Here is a 24,693-nt window from a genome sequence, read left to right as displayed (position 1 = left end):
GTTCTTAGATTCTGGTCCCAGGAATACAACTTAAGATTGTGTTCAGTTTTGAGGTTTGGTGAATTGTTGGAGTATATTTTGCATTGTGCTACGATGTAATTTATTGTCATATTTTTTCGGCAAGTGTCATATTGTAGAGGCTTTCTTTTTATCATAAAGCTCCAAAGCATAAAACCATTGGCATTATCCTTGGTATTATTTTCAAAATATTTTGATTCTTTTTAACTGTTTATTGCCATTTGGCATTTGTCAGTTTCATTTTTTTAAATCCCACTGCTGAAAAGTGCTGTAAACATACAAATATATACTATTTATAACCTTGGTATATTACTTCATTTTTAAGTGATTGATTACTATTAAAACATATTGATGGTTTGATTTCTTAAATGATAAGTATTTTTTTGTTTTTCAGTCCTAGTTATTTTAGACCAAACCATTAAAGTGACTAGATTTTGTTAAAAACTATAATTTTATTCAGCAAGTATTCAAAAAAACAAAAAAAAAAATCCGTCTCATTTGCATTAAAAATATCTTTTGGGAAACATTTTGCTAAACAATTTAATTTTCATAAATGTGACCATGATTAGAATATATCTACACTCTTGCCACAGATGACAAAAAATAAAATTGAAAAAGATTGTACAATATACCTCTTATTTGTATACATTTATTTCAATTATACTTTATTAATCTATAATTATTTTTATAAATCAAATTAATTCAACATTTTAAGTAGATTAATGTAACTTATAACTATTTATAAAAAAATCTTTTAATTAATAATACTACATTATTGAATTTATTATTTAAACTATTTTATACAAGGCTAATTAAAATGTATGTTTATGACACGGCTCTAAGTCTATAACTAATTTGACATTTTATGCAAAGATAATATAATATTTAAATTCAATTAAAAATAAATTCCAAAAATTATTCAATTTTAAATATCTTATAATATCGATAAAATATTGATTCGTTATGAAATTTAAAACTTGTACTTATTCAATTTGAACAAAATAAACATATTAAATTGATAACAATAAAGTATACAATAATTTATACGATTAAAAAATATTAACTATTTAAAAAATTTTAACGATTAATATTAGTTAGATATATTTTCTTTTATTTATTGTTTATGAAAGTTGTATGAAACAAATTATACACTTTTCTTAATCAAAAGTTTGAGCAATTAATCGCTAACGATAGAAACAATGTATAGTTCAAATTAGATTTTCTCTTCATACTTCACACACGGAAGGCGGAACCTATATACATTATATGAACTATTATACATACTTTATACTTTGTAGTTAATTTATTATTGATGAAAATAATCAATAATTATTGTTAGACATTTTACTACCACTTTCCTTGTTACATTAATAGTGGTGGTTAACCTATATAATCTAATGACTATTATACACACATTACGTTTTTTATTTTATAAATCTACAAACAATAGCCAGTTTGAAGACCTACCTATATATACCCTGTATTTTTGGTAATATCATTGATAGCATCGATTGAAATTAATGTCATATCGTCGATATGATTATTTTGTATTCATATAGGTACCAAATATTTACTGGTATTTTACGAAGCATTTGAATTTGGAAGCTATACTTATCAAATTCAATAACCATTATGCAAATTTGTGTTATTTTATTTTGTATAATATTTTTATCGATCTGAACGAAAGTATGTATGCATAAGGGCGGTCGTATTCAAAAAATATCCCGGTACGAAGAAATCCAATCGCTAAGGATTGATTTAACGTCCATACAATGCGTTACAGACCCACCTTGTACTATCTGTCATTTATGTTCGTTATAGTTTCCCGCGAAATAAGATATAAACAATACATAAAATTCAAATCGCGTTCTTCGAACACAAACGTCCTAAACCGTGAAAACGATATAGCTCTTTCTGTCTGCACGATCACGCGTAGTTGTCCTAAAGTTAAACTTTGAAACGGCGCTTGCGATATGTAAATACAGCTATATGTCCATAAAGGTGGTGTGCAATGGTGGAACCTGAACCCGATTTATGAGGTGGATACGGCATTGGAAAGCATGACTATTACTAAAAACTTAAAACGCATGATTCTGAAATTTATATTAATATTACATTTTATTTTGATTTCTACTAGACCTCAACATTCAACTTTTTATTCAATTTTTAAAATGAACATGTTACTTACACTTATTATACAATTTTTGAATACAAGTATCAAATTTTAATCATGACATATTAATATGTGGTGAAAAAATATGATATTTTTATAAGGTGGTCGTGATTTCATTCTCGATTAGTACATATGTGACAGAGAATTAATATAAACGATATATATACAATAATAATTATAACAATAATAAACACTCAAGTCTGAGAAATTGTTATTAAAATAGTTGTGGTAGAAAAAAAAATAATAATAACAAAATATAACATGATAAAATACCCGATCGACTGCTAAAAATATTTGGAACTCAAAAATAAAAATAAATTAGTCATACTTTAAAAAACAATAGGTATCTATGTGTATAAATCAATTAAAGATTTAAAAATCACAAATCAAATAAAAAGGTCAATAGTAAATAGTACCTATTTAAAGTAATTATAGTAATAACTGTTTATGAAACTTATTAAATAAATAATAATTTAACAAAATACATATTTATTAAATCTGTGAATGTAAAATTTAAAAAAAAATATGAAAAATTGTATTGAAAATATTGCTTTAATTAAAAGATTATTTTTCAAATATAATACAAATATTAACAAATGATTATTAATAAACATGATACAAAGTATTTAATAAACTATATAAAATACTAAAATAGAAAATAAAAATTATAATAGTATACCTATAGTATTCAAGAAAAGTAATAAAATAGTGAAAAATATACATAATTATAAAAATCAAATTTCGAAAAAAATAATTTAATACAATGTAAATATAAATACATATATTATAATATATAATATATTTATGTATTTTCATAAAATATCATTAGAAAATCTGTAAAATCCTTAAAATTGTACGTTACTGAAAAAATAAAGTAATAAAAATATTTTTAATTTCTGGTTAACGAAATACATTTGTTGCTAATTTATAGCTATAAAAACAAGTAGGTAGGTACTTAACAAAAAAGTTGCAAATGCATCCACTTTTCTGCCCTATTAATTTATAATATTATACTGCGTGTAGTGGATTTTAACGAGAATAACTACTTATTACTAAAGTAATGTCAAAATTACAGATTATTTTGTTGTTTTATTTTACATAACAACACTAAAGGCTTTTTAAAATAATTCTCGCGACACTAAAATATAGTATAATTTATTACATACTACGTAGTTATTCACTAGAGTTTTCAAGAACACGGTTTTTTATTTATGATAATCTTAAGAGGACATCTCACCAACAGTTTTCGGTACCCACATAAGCACGTCTACATTGCATTTAGAGCAATCATAGAAATAAAAAATAAAAAAAACTATTGTAAAAATTAAAGATACAACATTTTGAAAGGCATTATTTCAACCAAAATTTTATAACGATTTAAATAAAAGAAAATATACAAATTAAAAAAAATTAAATATCACAAGTAGATACGCCGATTAGGTACTTAATAAGATGTTAGTACACTACTTCACTCATCTTTAGTTTAAAAACTTGTGAAATGTATGAATTAACAACTAGTTTTTAGTCCTAATGCATCAACATTTTCAGAAGAATATGTTGATCTTAGACTATGAAATTTCAATTGTAATTTAAAAATATAATTAATAAAAATAAATATTTTCCTCTATTTTTTCCAATAATGCGATTACTTAATAGTTAATATCTGGTTTTTAGAATTTTTAAATACACTAAAGATCATATTTTAAAATTCTTGAATTTTTTTTGTTAATTAAGAAAGGAGTATCCAGTTAAGATGCAAACTTCTGTTTGTGAAATGAGAACCTCTTCTACTATAAATTACTTATTGTAAATTTTTATGACGTTGATATATTAAAATCAAAATTCAAACGAGTAGTTTTCGAGTTATTTAACTTTGTATATTAAATATAATATATCTATGATAATATAGGGTTGGATAAGATATAGGGGTTACGGTGATTTAAACATTTTAGTAATTAATATTAATCTACCAACATTTATAATTTAAAAAAATGATCGAAGTACCTAAAAAAAATACAATATAACATGCTGTTTGTATTTTTTTAACCCTTTTTAAGGACTAATGTCCTAAGTATTACATTTTAACAACTGAAAAACTACTCGTTTGAATTTCGAATTAAGTACAAAAATATTATCTACTAAATAATTTACCATAATTAAGGGGGTTTAAGGTTGAAAAACTGAAGTTCGTGTCGCTCTATAGGACACTCCTATCTTAAATCTTAAGATTTTGAATAAATGTAATGTTTTACTAAAAAAAAAAGACAGTAGTGAGCATGGTTTATGAACCACCCTCTATATTATATTATATATTAATAATAATATGTATGTTTTATCGTACAATAATGGATACCAAATCGCTGATCGACTAGCGGTGGAAGATCGGGTACTTCGATTGTACGCGAATAATGTGTTTTAATGGCTTTTATATATTTCACCGGCGTTTAACGGAACATTTTATACCTGCGGGCATTATCTACACATATAATATTATGTTATGACGCGTGCATAATACCTAGGTACGTGTAATATAATACGTTACTATACACTGCAACCCATACCGACGAAGAAGAATTTATTATTATTTATTGCCGAAATTACATTCAAATTAATTACGATGCATCGATTTTACGTCAATAATATGTATCTATATGATAATGTTATGGCATGACGTATCTGCACTGTGCTGTATGACGTTTCGGTTGACGACCGTCGCAAATGGCGACGTTCTGTTACACGTACTTATATATTTTTTTTTTTGCAAACACCTAGTCTGCAAATCTGCGATGTCGATATAATAATAATAAACGTCATATCGCTCGCGTCTCATAAAACAATATTACACTGCTGCAATAACTCAGTCGCCCCGCAGAGTTCAGAATGATGTTGTCGAAACTACAAATATTAAATTGACACGCGCGTGTAGTATATATTATAATATAACACACAATGTTATTACACGTTGTCAATTCGTACTCGTTAACAGCTAGTTAAGTAAATCAAAATATCAGGTGCAGTATTCAACGCGGTGTGTGTTACAATTAGGTAGGTACTAACATCATAATATTATATTATACAACGTACTTATTTAATAATAATAACAATATATTACAGTGTGCGGTGTCGAGATTTCCGTGGTCGCGGGAAATTGGGCTGACACACATTCGTCTGTAATGAATATATAATATTTAGCCAAATTTAAACAATAAAAAAAAAAATTAGCTTGTAATTAGCCAATATACGACGATGGTGTTACGTACCTATTATACGTATTTTGTGTCGTCCGTAAACTACAGTCATCGGCGTGCAGCTAGCCGGTTCGGTAGTCCAACAGCCGACACATTTTGCATATAACGAGTCGCAATTAAAAACTACACGCGTCTCGTATATGCATAGTCAACAGTGCCGACTTGTGAGTTTAAATGGTCGTGTACGTAATAACAGAGTACCTATTCATTTCGTGTGTCCATTAAACAAATGAGACATTTTTTTTTTTTTTTTTACCGGGTCGGCTAGGTGTCGATAAGCAACGAGAGCTGGTGGTGGTACAACCTCTAAAATGTAATTAGTTTGGTACTAAATTTTAATTAATGTTGCGCTACGGAGTAAGGGGAGGGAAGGAATTCAAAGGTCAATGGCGTTTTAATACTCCAACTCCTCCCACTAGGACTATATACTTTTACGTTCCCATCATATTCTGGCCAACAAAAAGTAATATAGAAGAAAAAAAATGGATATAATAAAACCTGTCACCGTGTATTGTTTATTTTTCCCTCTTATTAAAAGGTCGTTTTTGGTTGACGGAATTCCATGTCAAAGGTCGAACACAAAAACTTCATGGCGACCTTTATTGACTAGTGGTTGAAGTTCTTCTTCTTATTATTATTAGGTACGTATTTGTTCAATATTTCGTTATGATTGATTTTTGTATTTTTAAACTATTATTGAATTTAGAACTCAAATAATAACACAATATGAAAATATTTGTAATTCTAAAAAATGTTATATTATTTTTTTCAAAATGCAACATATAAGTGAATTATGCATAGTTACTTACTATCTAAAACGAATAAAGAAAATACGTACCTGTACACAAGCATATTACCAAATGTTGAAAGGATTGAGCAGGCTTATTGGTATTTAAATATAATATTATTATATAGTTATGTCCCCTCGCTTTTTGAAATATTAAGAAACCTTAAAAACTTTTATTAAGTATACCTGTTGAATGGTCATTAAATTAAATTTTATAAAGCTTTATTTTAATCTATTAATACACTATTGATCATAATTTACAATAGTATATACGCATATAATGACAAAATATTTACAATTTTAAACCCGGTCGTAAAATTTGTTTTAGGTTTTAACATTTTGATGTTGAAAAGTAGTTTATGAAGTCACGGATACTCAGTAAAAAATATTCGTACCTATATAAATATTATTGGTATATTTAAATTACCAACTAAAAGTATATATAAATAGGTAGGTACTTACTTGAAACAAAAAAAAAAAGGTCGATATTAATTATAGTTTATGGAACAAGTGAATTTTATCACCTTTTCGTAAGCTTACATATATTTTTTAAAACACATTTTGTTTAAAATAGTTAATAAAAAGGCATTTTAAATGAAAATATCAGAAAAAAGCTGAAATAAAAAAAAAAATTAAAAAATTTCGTATAAATCACATATTAAAATGTAAAAAAATTGTTATTTTACTTTCATTCTATATATTTTATACAAAAAAAATGTTATGTTACAGTCAGAATTTGCTTATTGTTCTTAATTTTGATTCTTAAAATAAAATTAACAAATAAATGTAGAACAATAAATGTTTATTTTAATACGCAATATATACATACCATTAAATATTATATAATATTCGTGTTACACAATATTTTCGATGAATTCAGCCTATATTAGAATATATTATTATTCAATCCAAATTCCATTACTTTTAATTAGATGTTAGAAACACCAGAAAACAGTGTACATATATATTTATAAAAATCACATAAAAGAGGATGAAAAGGTCTGACTTAAATTTAAATTTGAAATTGTGTTTGAAGTAATACATATTTTTCAGTTCTTTATTTATTATTATTTAAATAAATAAAAAAACTACTTTTGTACTGATTTATGAAAAAAATTATATATTTTTAAACTTAATAATATGATTGTTGATTATTGATATGCGCTTCAATTAAATAAATCTGTTAAAATGATCAAAAGCTATGTTTATACTATAATTATTTTTATATATTAGACACACGTATAATAATTATGAAAATCCTATTCGTATTATTAAAGTTCTAAACTAACGCAGTCTTTTTGAGTACATCACACAAACACACGCACACACACTTAAACAAACAGATAAATCTTATAAAGATACATAGCTGGTGTCTAATCTTTACTTATAGAATTATATAATTACGAACGTATATTTATTGTTTATCCTAACAATATTTGATCATACTATGTATTGGACTTTTTGAAATAAATTAGGTACATGTATAATATGTCTGTAAAATATGTTTTACTTAATTTTAGTCTTAGCATTAGACTGAAATTCATAAAAAGAAATATTTAAATTGTATTTTCGCATACAAATATAACACAAAGAGTGTTTTGTCCATTAGAAGATTTTATTTTTAGCTTGCTATATTCTTTAATTTGTTAAATTTTTTTTTTAATTTATAGTTTTTTATTATTTTATATTTATATATATACCTATTAGGTATTTTATAGAAGTATGTCACGTGTATGGTGTATTACTAATATTACATCAAAGAATGTATTATTTTATCTATCACAAATATAATTACTTAGGTCTTAGACTGTACATCAAATAAACACATACTCTTATCAATTTATACTACATTAAAATATTCAGTAATATGTGTCATAGATTTGTGATTGCGACTATACATTGTTTGGTTTTTACGTTTGCAAATAAAATCCATCTAATAATTGATGTCGGTAACATCATATTTGATAGTTATCGTTATTTGGTTTTTACTCAGTAGTTTATATTTGCTTTCACTTGACACATGCAAATGGGACCCGTAATCGACCAGCAGCCAATTCCATTACCTCAAAAATCCAGGAAAAAACAAACAAAAAGCCGTTTGATTTTATTATTATTGTTATTATCATCACGCTGAACATTTCATTACAACGCAAATTCGCTGCTACAATACATTATTGTTTCACCTGTGTCCCATGGCACAGAAGGTAGATTTAAAGGCACCGTTTGTCGTACCGGCAAATGCGCGTAAACTGTTATTTAATACCCAAGCTGATTTCACAGTAGTACTTCCGGGACCTCTAGAAAACTGCATTAAAAAGAATAAATAAACAAATCAGCATATAATCTGGGTTGCTTTTATAAAACATTAAAACGTTGTTTATACGTTTAAGATATTATTTGAAAAGCAATAATTAAATTTAAAAAGATTATTTTTATAATAATTGTGTATGTGGTTTTGTAACGCATAGTAAAATGCAGATACTTGTGTCGAACGCATTTCTTGATGATTAATTTAAAATTGTGTCATCATAAAAAGAAAAATATTAAAAAGAAATTAACTACCTATCTACCAGCCTTGTCACACTTTTGAGTATAATATATAAGGTAATTTCACCGCAGCGAGGGGTAATATAAATTAGTGTTGTAACTTGTAATATTGTTTCAATTTTAAAGTTCAAAAAAAATATTAAATCTTAAAAATCTTGAAAAAGATTATGTACTGTGTATATCAGTGTGCTTACAACTGTATATACCTATATGCATATTTTTTTAATTTTATAGTACTTGGAAATAACATTTTTTTTTTCATTTTAATAACAAACGATTAGCCATGCAATAAAATGCAATGATTTCAAAATTAAAATTACGAATAATATTAAAATATTCATTATTAGAACAAAAATGCTGATACAACTGGCTTGAAAAACTGTTTTAGATGGGCTTCTCTGTATTTAAAAGTAACGATCAAAATGTATGTGGTTGTTTAATACCTAAGAGTTTAAATTGTTTTTTTTACATAAATATATAGAACGTTAAAAGTACTGGATTAATATTATGTTTCATGTAGTATTGCATATAACACAAAAAATATATATTACTATAACAGAGATCGACATATTTGTTTTATCAAAGAAACAGTGTAAAACTATCTCCATGTTAGGTTTTTATATTTTATTGCTTAATATGTTCAAACCATTGTAATAATATATTATTTTTTTATAATGCAGAAATATACTTACAATAGAAAATTTCCTTTGACCAAGTTTATTTTCATTATTTTACTAAAAGATATATAAAAAATAATTATATCTTTATTAATTAAAAAACTTTATACCTACTATTCTATAAGAAGCAATATAATTGTATTATTGTTAATAATTGTATATCATGATTTTCAATATTTCAATAGTAAAAATGTATAATTGTTGTAAGTTCATTTATTTGTTTAAAAAAAAAATGTAAAATAATTATTATATAATATATTTATTAATAAATTCCTAATTTTATGAATACAATAACTTTATCATAAATATATTATAATTTAAAAGTCAAAGATATTTCAATTCGAGTTTTAAAACCATAATAATAATATGCAGGAAACAAAAGAAATAATTGTACATTTCCTAAATATATAGTATTATTTTACCATGTTATAAATATATAATAATAATATATCTATAAATTATAAATAAATGTAAATAATATTTTATTTTATCATTTAATAACCTTGTGAAGGCTGTTCATACATTTTAATTTACGTTTTAGACAAAAAATATAATAGTAATTATATTTCAATTAATGTTTCACGTTTGTCAAAATAAATATTGTGGATTGTGTTTGCTTATACAAGTACCAGTTAAATTTAACTACAATTGAAGTATATAATAATAATTTTAAAATATTATTTTGATAAAATTAATCAATGGAAATTAAAAATGAATAAATTTAAAAAGAGAATAAATTGTGTTTAACTTTTAGAGAATTTAAAAAAAATTAAAAAATCAATTATCATTTAAAATAATATATTATCAAACTGTACTTGCAGTCATAAAGATTTAGTATTTTATATACTGTGACAATACAATAATAATAAGTCGAAGGTTATGATAATAAAAGATAAAGAATTTTCGTTTTTACGTTATATTTTATTTATTTATAACGTTTACAGTTGTATCCTTGTATAACGGTTAATCGTCGATGTGTTTAGCTAGATCTAAATATTTTAATATTTTTTTGTACAACAGAATATTCATTCAGTATATAATATATTACCCTTCTTAAGTAGTGAGTTATTTCGTATAAATAAAGATAATAATAGAGTCCTTTATTACATTGTTGTAATTCTTTCCGTATAGTACCTACGTTTATTTGTGGAAATGCTATAAGAACTTATTTTAAAATTTATTTATTAGCTAAGATTTAAAATTTAAAATGATTAAATTGATTTAAAATAAATAATATTATTCTAATCATTAAATAAAAAAAATTAAAATTACACCGAAAACGTTGAAAATAAAAATATTTTAAATTATAAAATAGGAGTTGTGTTTAAATAATTACCTAATTAATATACTAAATTATAATTCATTTATTTATTTAATTTATGTAATATATTAATATATTTTGATATTGAATTTTCCATTTAATTATCATTATTTATTTTGTTCAATTATAAATCTGAGAAATGCTTACAAACCTATCAAGTTAATAAATTGCTAATATTATTACGTTCATTATCATGACGTGTAAATTTCTATTTGTATACAATTGGTAGTCTATAGTATACTCGTACTCTCCAACTATATGATATTAAAATTAAAAATAATATAACCAAAATAATTTTTCAATGGAACAATAATAATATACTCTTGAAGTTGCTTTTAATTCATATATAGCCATACAGACATAATAGTAAAAATATATAAAATGCATTATTTTTTTTTATTAATGTGTTAATATACAGTTGGTTTTAATTAAATTTTAATGCATTCGTTGATAGTCCGGAGTAGTAGGTGGTTCGGAAGAGCAGAAGTAATGGTTCCGTGACCCATCGCACTAACATTAACCACATTTTTTTCAGTTTTGTACCAAATAGAAGTGTTAGTTTTGACAGAAAGTTTTTATTTCTCATTTAAGCAGTTTTGCCTTCGTAGAAAATAGATGTCAGTGATCATACAGTTTCTAAACCATTGCCTAAAAATTCAAACATACATGGCAGTCATGGCACCTATATTTTATTTTTTTATTTTCGCAACGATTGGACATTATTTTATACAAGTATCGGCTAGCTAATAAATATAAAATTGATGAAAATTAAAACTACTCATTATAAACACAATTTTCAGGTTTTATTGACATAATTATGACAGAATATTAGGTATTATACAATTATAATTATTGTTGTTTTTGCTGTTTTCGGATCTATTGAATAGATAATTAATTTTAGTATGTATCCAATCGTATTTAATGAAATCATTTCTATAATAAAATGTGTTAAATTATTATGGATATTATAATATTTAAAATTAATTTTAAAATATTTAAGGGAAGATCTTTTTTTAATTAAATACTATATTTAATATTTATATTTATATGATATATTTTATCAAATTTTCATTTTGTAATACTTTATTTTATAATATAGTAAAGATTGTAACTGAAATCACATATCATCGTTTGTACTGGGGTTTAATAAAACTATTACAATTATTGTCTGATTAACCGAGAAGTGTAACAAGTTGTATTTATTATTTTCATAACATCTTTAAAATAACGTCTATTAGTATTATAATAATATAACTATATTATTCAATTATTTTTATAGTTATTTATGTAATTTGAGCTTTTTTTGTATAGTTATAAAATTAAAATTATTGTTTTTGAAATAACTTAGACACGAGTACTTAAATGAAAATTAATGGTTGACTTTGTGTATTTTTATTTATTTTTTTTTCGTGTATATATCTTATAATATCTGGTAAAAGAACATTGACAAAATATTTACTCACTGTATATTGTCCTTGCACTAGTTTATTTTTCATATAATATACATACAAAATTTATAACATGAACTAATTTTTAAAAAATGAAATAGAAAAAATATTTTTAACTTAATAAAATTTGTTTAAATTTATTCATGTGAAAATTTAATATCGTCTTGTGTTTAAAAAAAAATACCTATACTAAAATATGCTTTAGCTTTTTATTGAAATATTATTATTCAATTTGTAAACTTAAAAAAGACAAACAAAATTATTTATAAAACAGTAATATGTTGTTTCTTAAACATTTTGAATAATATATTAATATAATTCGACTTTTAAAGTTTCACAAACTGAAAATGCGATTAAAAATCAGTCATAAATTATACTCTATAATTATCATAGCAAAATAACAAAACTATTTATTTTCTAGAAAACCGGACAACTAATGTCATTTAATATTTTTTATCAAGTGATAAAAATCCCATTTAAATTAACACAATTAAAAATAGTTCCTTAGTGTAAGTAAAACGGTGTCCTTTACGGGTGATGTACCTATAATGTTTGAACTTTAATAATGAAATAAAATACACCATTTAGTTATTCTTGATTCACCTAATATCATTAATGTTTCATGTACTAACCCAGTACCCATTCAAGAATTAAAAAGAGCTAAACCAGGTAACCACTCTGCTGTACCATAGAAACTAGAAATCGAGTGTGCCTGGCCATTGATTAGGCACTGTAATGGATATGTTAAATTTTAATTCAATGGTAAATCATTGATTACGGCGATAAAACGTTTCTGAGCGAATATGGTCTAATTTGTTGATAACTTAGGTTACCAAACAATTATTTTAATACTAATATTACAATTTTCTGCAATAAACCTCCATCAAAGTTAATTATTAGATAACTATTGGTAAAAAAAATTAAAAACACACATGGTTTGATCTGTAAAACAATCATTGCTCCGCTAGGAATTCAAAAGAACCATTTTATTTTATAAACACGATTTTTGAATAAAAACTGAACTGATATACTTTTTTTAAATACTTAGAACATTTCGTACATATACTTATATAATATTATCGCACTTGTAAGCTTAATATTGTTATCGTACGTATTCGTTTGGCATTAGCGTCGACTTTTTCAGAGAAAAACCGGTCCCGGTCGCATACGATCTCACAAACTACCTTCTCTCTCGGAGATATTAATATTTCTTGGCGCGGGCACTCAAGTACTCAACACACCGTCCCGCAAAGACGAACGATCGAAACCACAGAATATAATATAATACACGTCAACCCATTCGATAGTCACCGTCATCGCCGCCGGGCTCTTCTATATTATTTATAAGCGCACACACACAAGCATAATATATGTGTATATGTATATGTATAATATAATAATAAGTCCCGAGGGTCGTTTGCGATTTGTCACAAATCAAAGTCGTCTCTACCGCGGCGGCAGTGTCGCGCGTACATAAATCACACTAATGCCACCCCGACGGCACAGCGGCGGCTGTGTGCGCGTATATACGTGCCCGCCACCGTCGCCGTCGCCGCCGCAGCCGTTTTACCGCCATAGACTTTCTTTGACGGATCTACAACAAGTGTTGTGCGCTTAAGCACAGGTATACGCAGCTATTAATCAGGGACAGCCTATTGTGGGCATAATGTTCGGCTGACGGTTAACCTCGCCGGGGACGAGTACATCATAAGCATTATTCACCGGGCCACCGAACGGAGGCGATATATCTCCGACGACTACCCCTACCCACCCACCCGTCGTCTATGTAGATATTAGATATTATACATGTATACGTCGGATGTCGCCTGCAGCACGCGTGTGTGCCACCTCCACCGGCATATCGTGCCACGTCACCGCCGGTCGTGTGGAATAGATTTATTTTTCGTTTTGTTCCCCAATTCGACGTATTTTGTTTGTTTTTTTTTTCATGTCGTTTAACGGATTTTTTTTTTATCTATGTTCTATAGGTAGCTTGGTTACGGGTGGACACGCAGACCATATTGACCATCCACAACCACGTGATCACGAAAAACCACCGGATCGGTGTGTCGCACTCGGACCACAGAACGTGGCACATACACATCAAGGAGGTGAGAGAGTCCGATAAGGGATGGTACATGTGTCAGATAAACACGGACCCGATGAAAAGTCAACTGGGCTTCTTAGACATCGTCGGTAAGTCGTAGTACATCGCGTATTATCGTAATAGTGTAATGTAGTAGTTATATTATATGCTTCAAGACGAAAGTTCGGTAAATTTTCACTGTAAATTTCACCGATATTGATTTACTTGGTAATTTTTTTTTACCGTTCACGATGATAATATATCATATTGAATGATCATTAATTTCAATTGTTTCCGTGTACACAGAGTAATACTTGGTTCACGAGTATACCTGAACGCGGAACATAATAGTATCATTATAGATAATAAATTTAGATAATACTGGGTACTAGGTAGTGAATAATATAATGCTTGTTAATATACGTATTTATTATAGCAATAATATAATATTAATATTCCTGGTTATTATTTCGATATATTAACGATAAAAATATTATTAAATGCAAGAGTTCATAGTAAATTTATTGAGCAAAAATATGACACACTAATACATGGAAAAAATTGTACGGTAATTGCATCACTATAGTGTATCACCATAAAATATATAGGGTGACTAAAATTTAATGTATCAGTCATTTTAACTTTTTTGCTGTTTAAAAGAGAAAATTAATGTATCGGAAAATTATCATCACTCTTTACTCAGTATAATGTAGTATGACTGCTACTCGCAATGTTTGCATTTTTTACGGTTCCCGCGGCGAAACCGCAAGTATTGGGTATCGTAATATAACCGCTGCCGGAAAAATACCCCAATGACCGTGTTATGTATACCTATATAGAGCATCACTGAATCCTACTCAACTGTATATGCGTAAGTACGTATTTATAGCTAACGGTTTTTATTTACTACGCGTTTTCCACAGTTACAAAATATACTATTCTCGTCTGAAATGATTTCGTTTTCGCTTTTATTCCATCCAATACTACTCAGTTTTACAGTCAGGGGTTGTATTATATTATACCCTTCGCTTCGAAAGTTACGTATAAATATACAAAACATTTGAAAGTAAATGTTCATAGTGTATAGTCGTACTACAAACAAATTTCAACAAAGTAAATTTAATTAATAAAAGCTAAGCATTTATAATAATTTTAAATAAAATAATATTTGTTAGAATTCCAAAAAATTTTCAAACCCCAAGTATGACTTAAAATTTTGAATTTTGATATTGACGATATTGATGTATAATAATTTATACAATACAAAAATTATTTATCAGAATTAAAAAAAAAAATATGTTGGGAAAAAATGTTTAAAAATGTACAAAGCTCTTTATTAGTTTTTAATTTTTCTACAAAAAAATATCGTAAATATATATTATACACAATATTTTGACGAAGTTCATCAAAATATTAAAAATAAACACATTATTTCGTAGTTCGAAATTCATAACATATTTTGTTTTTATACATAAGATTTAAAAATTTAAAAAAGATTCTTTATGTTTTTCAATCTAAAAAAAAAAAATTTATCAGAAAACAAAATTAATTTTTTATAGCCTTTGAAGTTCTAAGTTTTTTAAAAATGGATATTCACTAGTAAAATAATTATTTCTTTACAAGCAGTTTTTGTTATTTTAACGTATTCTAAAAAAAAAAATAATAATAATAATAATAATAATAATAATAGAGATACTAGAAATATTCACATAATGTTTATACTATCATCTTTATTATAATAGTATACAATTTTAAAAATAATTTTAAACCATCTTGTGCTATTTATAGGTCATTTATAAACATTATATTATAGGTCATCTATGCCAAATTATCAATTTTTTCCTAAGTTTTTTCTTTTTTTATGAATGTCGATAACAACTTTTTTTGGATCAAAATAATAATAATAAAAAAAATGTTTATACGCATTAAGCTACAATTTTGATGAAATGCGTCAAAATTAAAAAAAAATGCAAAATATTTTGTACTTAAAATGTAACAACTATTTTTTTTATAAACATTTTAAGTTTAAATTTTGACAAAATTACTTATTTAAAGATAACAACAATGGTTTTTATTTTTCATAATTTAAAAACATTATTCATAGGAACTTACAACTTTTACGTATAGTATAGTACTATAGTACCTAGTGCCTGTTATAAATTTCACTAAAACCTAAAACCAATGAGATTTTTTTATTTATTTTAAGATACATTATTTATTTATATTTTATACTATAAATTTATTTATGGTGTAGAATATTTAAAGAAAGATTTTATTAAATTTAGATTAATATTAGTTAATATAATATGGTATAAATATATATAATTAAGTATCAATGATATAATAAATTGTAATATTTTTTGAAAAATGTATATCAACATACCGTAATACTAAAAGTAAAATAAATGACTAATAGCTTCATATATCAAAAAACATATCTTGAAATATATTTAGTAATAAGCTGACAGATCGACTCCTCGCAGAATCGTTTTTTTACAACGATTTATAATTGAATTCAAATTTAACACACTTACTTACCTTTTTTTTTTGTTGTTTCAAAATGCGTTATATTTTCATATATTTTTATAGAGCCCGTGTCTTTAGTATTTTCCGACAACTACGATGTTATGATATTATCGTTCAACTATAACTATGTAAACACACTTGTTTTATATAATTTGACTATTAGGTATACTTGTTCATTGTTGAGTATTTAGTTATATAATATGAGGTATGTATGAAAAATACATTTAAAAAAAAAATGCTCTATACCAATAAAATTAATTTGTTGACTTTGTATTTGTTCAATTTAAAATATTTAAACACTGTTATAATATAACAATTGTATTTATATACAAAAATCTAACCCTTATAAAATATAATTAAATATGTAAACAATTAAATGTATAAATATTTTTTCATTCAAATTTGTTTAGACACTTACTTGAAATATACTTAAACAAGAACTACGATTATGGTCTCATCCACGGTCAATAATAACATGACGTACTTATTTTGTAATTCTATATGATATATTAGGTAAATGGTGCTTTTTGTTCGCGGTGATTATAATCAATAACGCATGCGTGTAACTATGTTTTTTCGTAACTACCGTTTGCGTGTAAACACACGTTTTTCATTGTAATATGGGTACCATCGAACGAAGTGCGGTGGCTGTAATACATTATGCGGTTGTCACTCTCAGTGTTTTAAATAATATGTCACTTGTTGTAAGGCCATCGTCGCGAGTCGCTGGTATAAATTATTACACGGTGACCGTCTCGCCATTCCCTCGGTCGTCATCGACGTTAATCATCTAATAATGTTTATATATATTATGTTATTATAACGTCATCGTCTGGCGTGCATTCGTATAGTAATTAAAATTACTTTCGGTCTGCTTTCCACCGACATCGTCATCGCCATCACTATATGTATATCATATAATATTTATGCGATGCGCGTGCTAATAATGTGATAATATTTATAAATCGGATTCGTTTCGTCATCGCCATAGGAGAAGTGCACTTGTTGCCTCTTGTTAACTGCCCCAGATTATCAGTTAATATTTTTATATAACGATTTATTGTAGTAAAAAACGCGCATTGTAATATAATTTTTGGAGTTTTGAAAATCGGTTCAGTTTGGAGCGCATGAAATATCCGAAGCGATGTCGGCGCTTGCGGCACATATATTATGAGACGCGACGAGTGCTATATAGCAGCGGCAGTGGACCGCTCGCGCCATCCGTTTGCAAAGGACTTAAAAGCCAATCTGTGTCCCTCACTTCCTCTCCCCGCGTGTAGACCGCATGCACACTTCCTGCTCGGTGGTCCGATCCCGCACTAAATATATATATGTGTGTGTGTGTGTGTATGTATCCTCTGTTGGGGGGCCCACAAGCTTTTGACGTTTGCAAGGGTATGCGCGCATGTACCCGAGAGGGGTCTTATATTGGCTGCCGCCTATATGCATACGCATACGTATATATAATATACACTGTATATAGTGTATATATTTGCCTTCACCCGGTCACCGCCGCCGATTCACACACTTTGTACACCCAGACCACCTTTTCTACCGCGAGTCTACCCCTACCGCCGCAAAACTGCCATCCGAGTATACAGCTACGGTATCCGTTAAATGGGTCAGAGGGCTCTTTGCGGAAAACCACAATGCCTCTCATTTGCATCTTATTGGGAGACTCGAATACGGTGTGTGCGTGTGTTTGTTTGTATACACTGGAACAGGACACAATAATATTATACACAAGTTAGGAACGGCGGCGGGAGGAGGTGGATCGAAGAGTTCATCGAGAGTTTACGCACTGCAGCCGGGGGGGCTTAATTACGACTTGTAACTTGCGCGCACACGCCAATGCACACGTTTATACACAAGAGGAACTATCGTTTATTCATTTATAACGCTTCGTCGGTTCCGTCGCCGCCGTAGAGTGGACGGTCATTTATCGTTACGTTTATTTATGTGTGTACGTGTCTTTTACACCACACTATACGCGCAGTGTTAGTTTTAATAGACTTGTCGAATATATATATATGTATGTATAAAATGATGTGTTATAAGTGCATATGGCGATGTAATATTACATCGATGCGGAATTCAAAACGTTTTTAATAAAGATAGAGATCGCCAAAAGGCCAATGCTCCCGTCGTAGAAATGTAGCAATGCACACTACTGTGGTTTATCCGAACCTCAAACTGACACGGGGTCTTATTTCGCGGTCGAATTAAAATTCCTGAACACGTGTCAAAATTATCCCTGCCACGGCGTAATATATAATTTATAACTCTTAATGTTTGTTACAATATGATACTGAGTTGGGATTTTGGGATTCCCTTGAAAAAAATAATAATGATTGTGTGTAATTCTTAAAATATAATCGTCTGCATAATCGATGCGTGTCTCAATTTAAAGGTAAAAATATTATCTAGACAATGTCATATGCTTTTATTGATATTATCGTTTTAAAGTTGTAATATTTTACACAGCTATAACTCACTTTAAAACGATGATATATTTCAGTAATTTCTTTTAAAACAAGTATTAGTGGTTCTCAACCTTTTTTCATTCACGCACCCCTTGACCACTCACCACTACTTTATGGACCCCCAAATGCCAACTTGTCATATATTTTCGTAAAAGATAGATATAAATTTACGAAATAAGTTTGATAATTTCAATTAAATACAACAATTTTCATTTTTTCCACCATCACACTTTTTTTCGGGGACCCCCAAATACCTTCTTGCGGACCCCTAGGTAGGTTATAATATAACAAGAACTCGTCTGATAAACCTGTTTTGTGCTGTAGTTAACAACAAATCAAAAACATCATTTACCTAAAATTGTATTTAAACTTCTGGATAAATGAATTTATTAATGAAGTACATACATCATTAATTTTAATAACAATTTTACAACCAGTTATTCTATATTTAACTGAGGATTAAATCTAATGATTCAAATAATTGAAAGGAGCTATAATTATGATTTTATGTACATTGTCTTTCATATACATTTGTTTTTCTCTGATCACAATCGTTATCCTTTAATATTTTACATCTAAATATATAAAGTTATCATAATTTTCAATAAGAAAATGTATCGTAAATAAAAAAAAGTAAATTAAATCTTAGAGTAAGTTTTTATGAATTAAATATATTGATAATATTAAATTAAATTTATATAATTTAAAATATATCTCTATACGAATTAAAAAATACTACAACAGTTCATTTTAATATTATACCATTCACTTTTTAATGTTCCAAAATTAATGATTGCATAAATTTAAATTTAAAACAATAACAATTACGATTCGAAATAAAATTGTATTACATTTTCCATGAATAAAGATTATTTTATCTTTTAAATTTAAATTAAAAAAATATATTTTCCCATAAGATCACTGATTTATCCATGCTGCAAAAAGTAAATGTGTTGAAGATAAGAGCAAAATAAAAATCTTTCTCGTTTTATTAAAAATACATTAAGTTAAAAGACAAAAGTCCATCTTATTTATACTTTTATAATAATGTGAAATATAAACACACCATTATATTAATCTTTTGAAGATTACACTATACCTATTGAAGATTTTACTAAAATGTATCATTCAATACAAATAGTATTTGTATTTATGTTCAGAAAACGAGTACATTTTAAAATATATTATTTTCTATTGTTATTATATCTTGTTTAAAAAGTAGATATATTTTTATTATGTTAAATAGTGCATCATAATATGATGAATCCGTGATTTTATTTTATATTATTAAATTAAATTAAATAATTAGTTATATTTTATAGTAACGATATTAAAATTATAAAAAAGAAAACATTTTATGTTGCCGCTAAATTCAATACCCTATATTGTTATATTCCCATACATACATGTTTTTTTTAAATTATTCAAAAGATTGCTTTAAATCAAAATAAATAAAATAAAATGAAAATAAACCTTTTTTATGTGACAAGTTTAAAATTGTAATCAACATTTTCCAAAATACAACCTATATAACTATATAATTACAAAAGGTTTAATTTGAACGATGTTTATTATTAAAAATCACTCACAATCAGATAAAAATTATAAAAAAATATCATATTCAAATATGATTATTAAGATCTATTACATTACGTTACTTCTACTGTTACTAAGTTAAAATATACTTACATAATACATCTTTGAGGAATTGGATCAGGTCTTGAGATATATTGAATATTTGAATGAAAATTCAACGTAGTATAGCTTGACTTTTTTCCCGTGGTTATTTAAAATCAGTAGTTTTCAAATTATGCTGACCTTAAACATTATTGATTTGCTAAGAAAATTAAAATTGAAAAAAATATTAAATTTTTAAAAACGATAGACAATGAAATATGACGTCTCAAAAAATGTTTATATGCCTCTATATTGCCTATATGATATTCCGTATACAATTTTAATATGATTCAACTCACTGGGGCAGAATACAAGCTGGTACTACCTACCTATATTGCATTCCATAACAGTTCTGGATACTTATAGGTGCATTATAACGTATTTACGGAATATTTTTAAAATTTAAAGTACCTAGTAAATTTAAACATGTATTGTTATACATTTTACTAAAATACAAACAATTTGTTTCTTTGTTTATTATTTTCCTTTGTTAATTATTATTAAAATAAATTTTAAAAACTTATATTGTCTTAATTTTTATTTGAAAATATTGTTAATTCATATGAGCATATAATTAAATAGTATTATTAAATATTTTTCAATAAGCATTTATTTCCATATTTGACAAATAGTTTTTTATATATCACGTGAATATAACGAAGGTATTGTTGAAAGAGCATAACGGGGAAAATATCGTCGAATTTATTTTGTTTTGACATTCGTTTATATCGTATTCAATTAACGCGCGTAAAAGACTTTTTTGATTCGAGAGTGAAAAGGATAAAGGTAAAAAAAATATATAAATAAAAATGAGAAAAAAATAAATCGAAACAAAACCAACTGCTAGCAAAAAGCTATATTGCTGGTAGTGTCTGTGGTGGCAGTGGCGGCGGTGGAATCCAGTTTCGTAAGTAATCGGATAAAAAGTCCGTCGCGGTTTTATACATAATATTATATATATAATATAAATAAAAATCGAATTATACGCGCCACTGAAGGGGTTCTTGAGTGACAAGTTTATGGGAGAAAGAAAAGTAAACGTTTGCCCGGTGGTTTGGGGTGGTGGTGTATCGGGGGAGCGGAAAAAGGGAAAAAAAAGTCACCAAAGTCGATTTATCAGTTTGATACCGCCACCGTTGCTACGCTGGAGGGTTTGTCATTATACACTCGCAACGAAACTTTTCCTCCACCCTTTCACATGCACACACACATACACAAACACACACGCACACGGACACACACATACCTCTTCACCGCAATTTGGTCTCTTCTAAAACAGCAATGGAGGGCGATTACTATGCTGAGAGAGCGACAAAAGATTTAATGAATCATGAAGTTGGAAAAAAAAGATATATAAACGGTTTCAATGGACCGTACGGCACTTACACTATTCCGCCGCCGTTGAAGAGTAATAGTGGATTATAAAGTTGACTATTTCTTTCTCTGTCTTCATTGTCTCCCGTGCTTGTCTATAACTACAAATATCTATATATATATTATATATTTATATCGAGTATACCTAATAGTAAACATTTATGTTTTTCTTAGTTTTTTTCTGTGAACACATTATTGGGCACTACGAATCATGATAAAATTTCATTAGTAACCATTTTCGGGGTTGACATTCGGGTCTGGCGGTGTTATCAATTTTTTCAATAGTTTCTTCAAAACAAAAAAAAATACACTTACAATCGTTGAAGACTTTTATAAAAATGTCAAGTAGCTAGATTTTTTCTAGTTCTATTCGGAATCATGGCTTGGATGCGACGATTGCTTTTAAATCAAATATCTTAACGCTCTCGGAAATATCCTACGGTCAAGTTACGGACGAATATCTTTAGTCGACTATTTGCTTTTTTTTTTTACTACAGTAATCCGATTTAACGTAAATTGTTTCGTTTAAAAAAAAAAATCACATTTTTTTCAGTTCCTCCGGACATTTTGGACTATCCAACGAGCACAGACATGAACGTCCGCGAAGGCAACAACGTGTCGCTGAGATGCGCGGCTTCGGGATCACCGGCGCCCAACATCACGTGGCGCAAAGAAGGAACCGATCTTATACGTCTGGAACGCAGCCAACAAGGTCTGTATCAATAACCTATGTAGTATATAATACATATTACATTAGGTGCATATATAATAATATATAGCCAGCTATTAAATAATAATAATACGTAATATTATGCATATAATAATCATGGTTGATCGGTGGTTCGATGGCGGTATGTGATATTATGTAACAATATAACGTTATAGATAGTTACCTATATATAATGTTTAAAATCATCGTCGTTAGCTCTCACGAACATCATATATTATAATATATTATTATTTATTATTATTTGGTAGACGCTTATGATTATAATGCATGATTTAAGAGTATGCAATCATCGGAATACCTAAAGGTTGCCAAAACACTCTTAACTAGTAACTAGTTTACTGTCGTTATCAAAATTGTGTGTAGTCGTTACTGTATAAGGCATAATATGGTAAAATATACCGTGTACTACATAAAATACTTTATGTCATTTTTGGTGAATGTGATCAATATTTTACGCGATTTATATTTTCCATACATATTTTCATGGGAATACAATAATTTTTATTCATAAATTAACAACAATATCATTCGATAAATCACAAATCACATTCTTTTATATTTTATTGTTTTAATAATGCAATTTTTAACAAAAATATATTTACATAATACTTTTGTATTTTCTCGTAGTGAATGCGTTTTACGTTAAATAATAGTATTAATATTTCCAAATTTTAAACACGAAAATCACGTCAATAATGAAATTGTGTAACTAGAAAATTAAACGATTAAATTTATTTTACATGCTTCAATTTGAATAAACTATTCAAGTTCTTCATCTGTATCAAAAAAAGGCTTTTTTTATTTGCCCGATAGTTCAAACATAATCAAATAAAATGTACTGCAATAAGAAGGGATATGAACTTAAGAAAACTATTCGTTTAGCTCACATCTGGCAATTTTAGTAATGCTTGAAAGATAGTTTGAAGTTTTATGTTTTTTAGTCATGATTAGTTTTTCATCAAGTAATGCTAGTCATCGAATTTTTTTGATACGATTTTCTAAGTTATTGTTTACGACAAAAAGTAACTAAAAGATGTATACCTTCTCATTTAACTAACCAAAATAATAAAATATAATCTACGAGTATAAATATTATTTAACGACTTGAAATTATGTCTGCTAATTAATAAGACTAATTATACTTTATCGTCGATACAATAAAAACCACGTATACCAAAAAATAACAGATAATACCTACTACAATTTTTACTGTACACAATTTTTGTTTTTATATATTTTTTTAGACAACAAAATAACAGTACTTAATCTAATTGACGATCAACAAAAAAAAAATGTACATAATAATATATTATTTTCATTTTACAGTCTTCAGAATATTATACATTAGATCAAAGTCAACTTGTGAGAAGTAGCTTGTGAATTTGTAATTTGTTAACTTACTTGTGTTTTTATGATAAACGTCAGTTTAGCACAAGTTAGGAACAATTACAGTTATACAAGCTTGGAATCATATAAATAATATAAACTAAAAATATTACCATACTCATAAAATTTATTTACAGAAATAAAATTCAAGCGTCTGTTTAGAGCATTATGTGAAATGTGAGTAGCTAGTATAATGTAGTTAAAATTCAAAA

General features: G+C 27.0%; 1 protein-coding gene across 1 annotated transcript in view; it reads left to right on the top strand.

Annotated features, from left to right (window-relative positions):
- The window catches only part of LOC132930121 (neurotrimin-like), a 171,030-nt gene that overhangs the window by 76,168 nt on the left and 70,169 nt on the right, over positions 1 to 24,693 (top strand). Inside the window, exons 3-4 of the mRNA XM_060995802.1 lie at positions 14,208 to 14,415; positions 22,919 to 23,077. Of these exons, the coding sequence (XP_060851785.1) occupies positions 14,208 to 14,415; positions 22,919 to 23,077 (367 nt within the window). The remainder of the gene's footprint in view (positions 1 to 14,207; positions 14,416 to 22,918; positions 23,078 to 24,693) is intronic.

This window comes from Rhopalosiphum padi, chromosome 4, assembly GCF_020882245.1.
Source record: "Rhopalosiphum padi isolate XX-2018 chromosome 4, ASM2088224v1, whole genome shotgun sequence".
Taxonomy (NCBI): domain Eukaryota; kingdom Metazoa; phylum Arthropoda; class Insecta; order Hemiptera; family Aphididae; genus Rhopalosiphum; species Rhopalosiphum padi.
The sequence above is the reverse complement of the archived record's forward strand: the minus strand, read 5'-3'. Positions and strand labels throughout refer to the sequence as shown.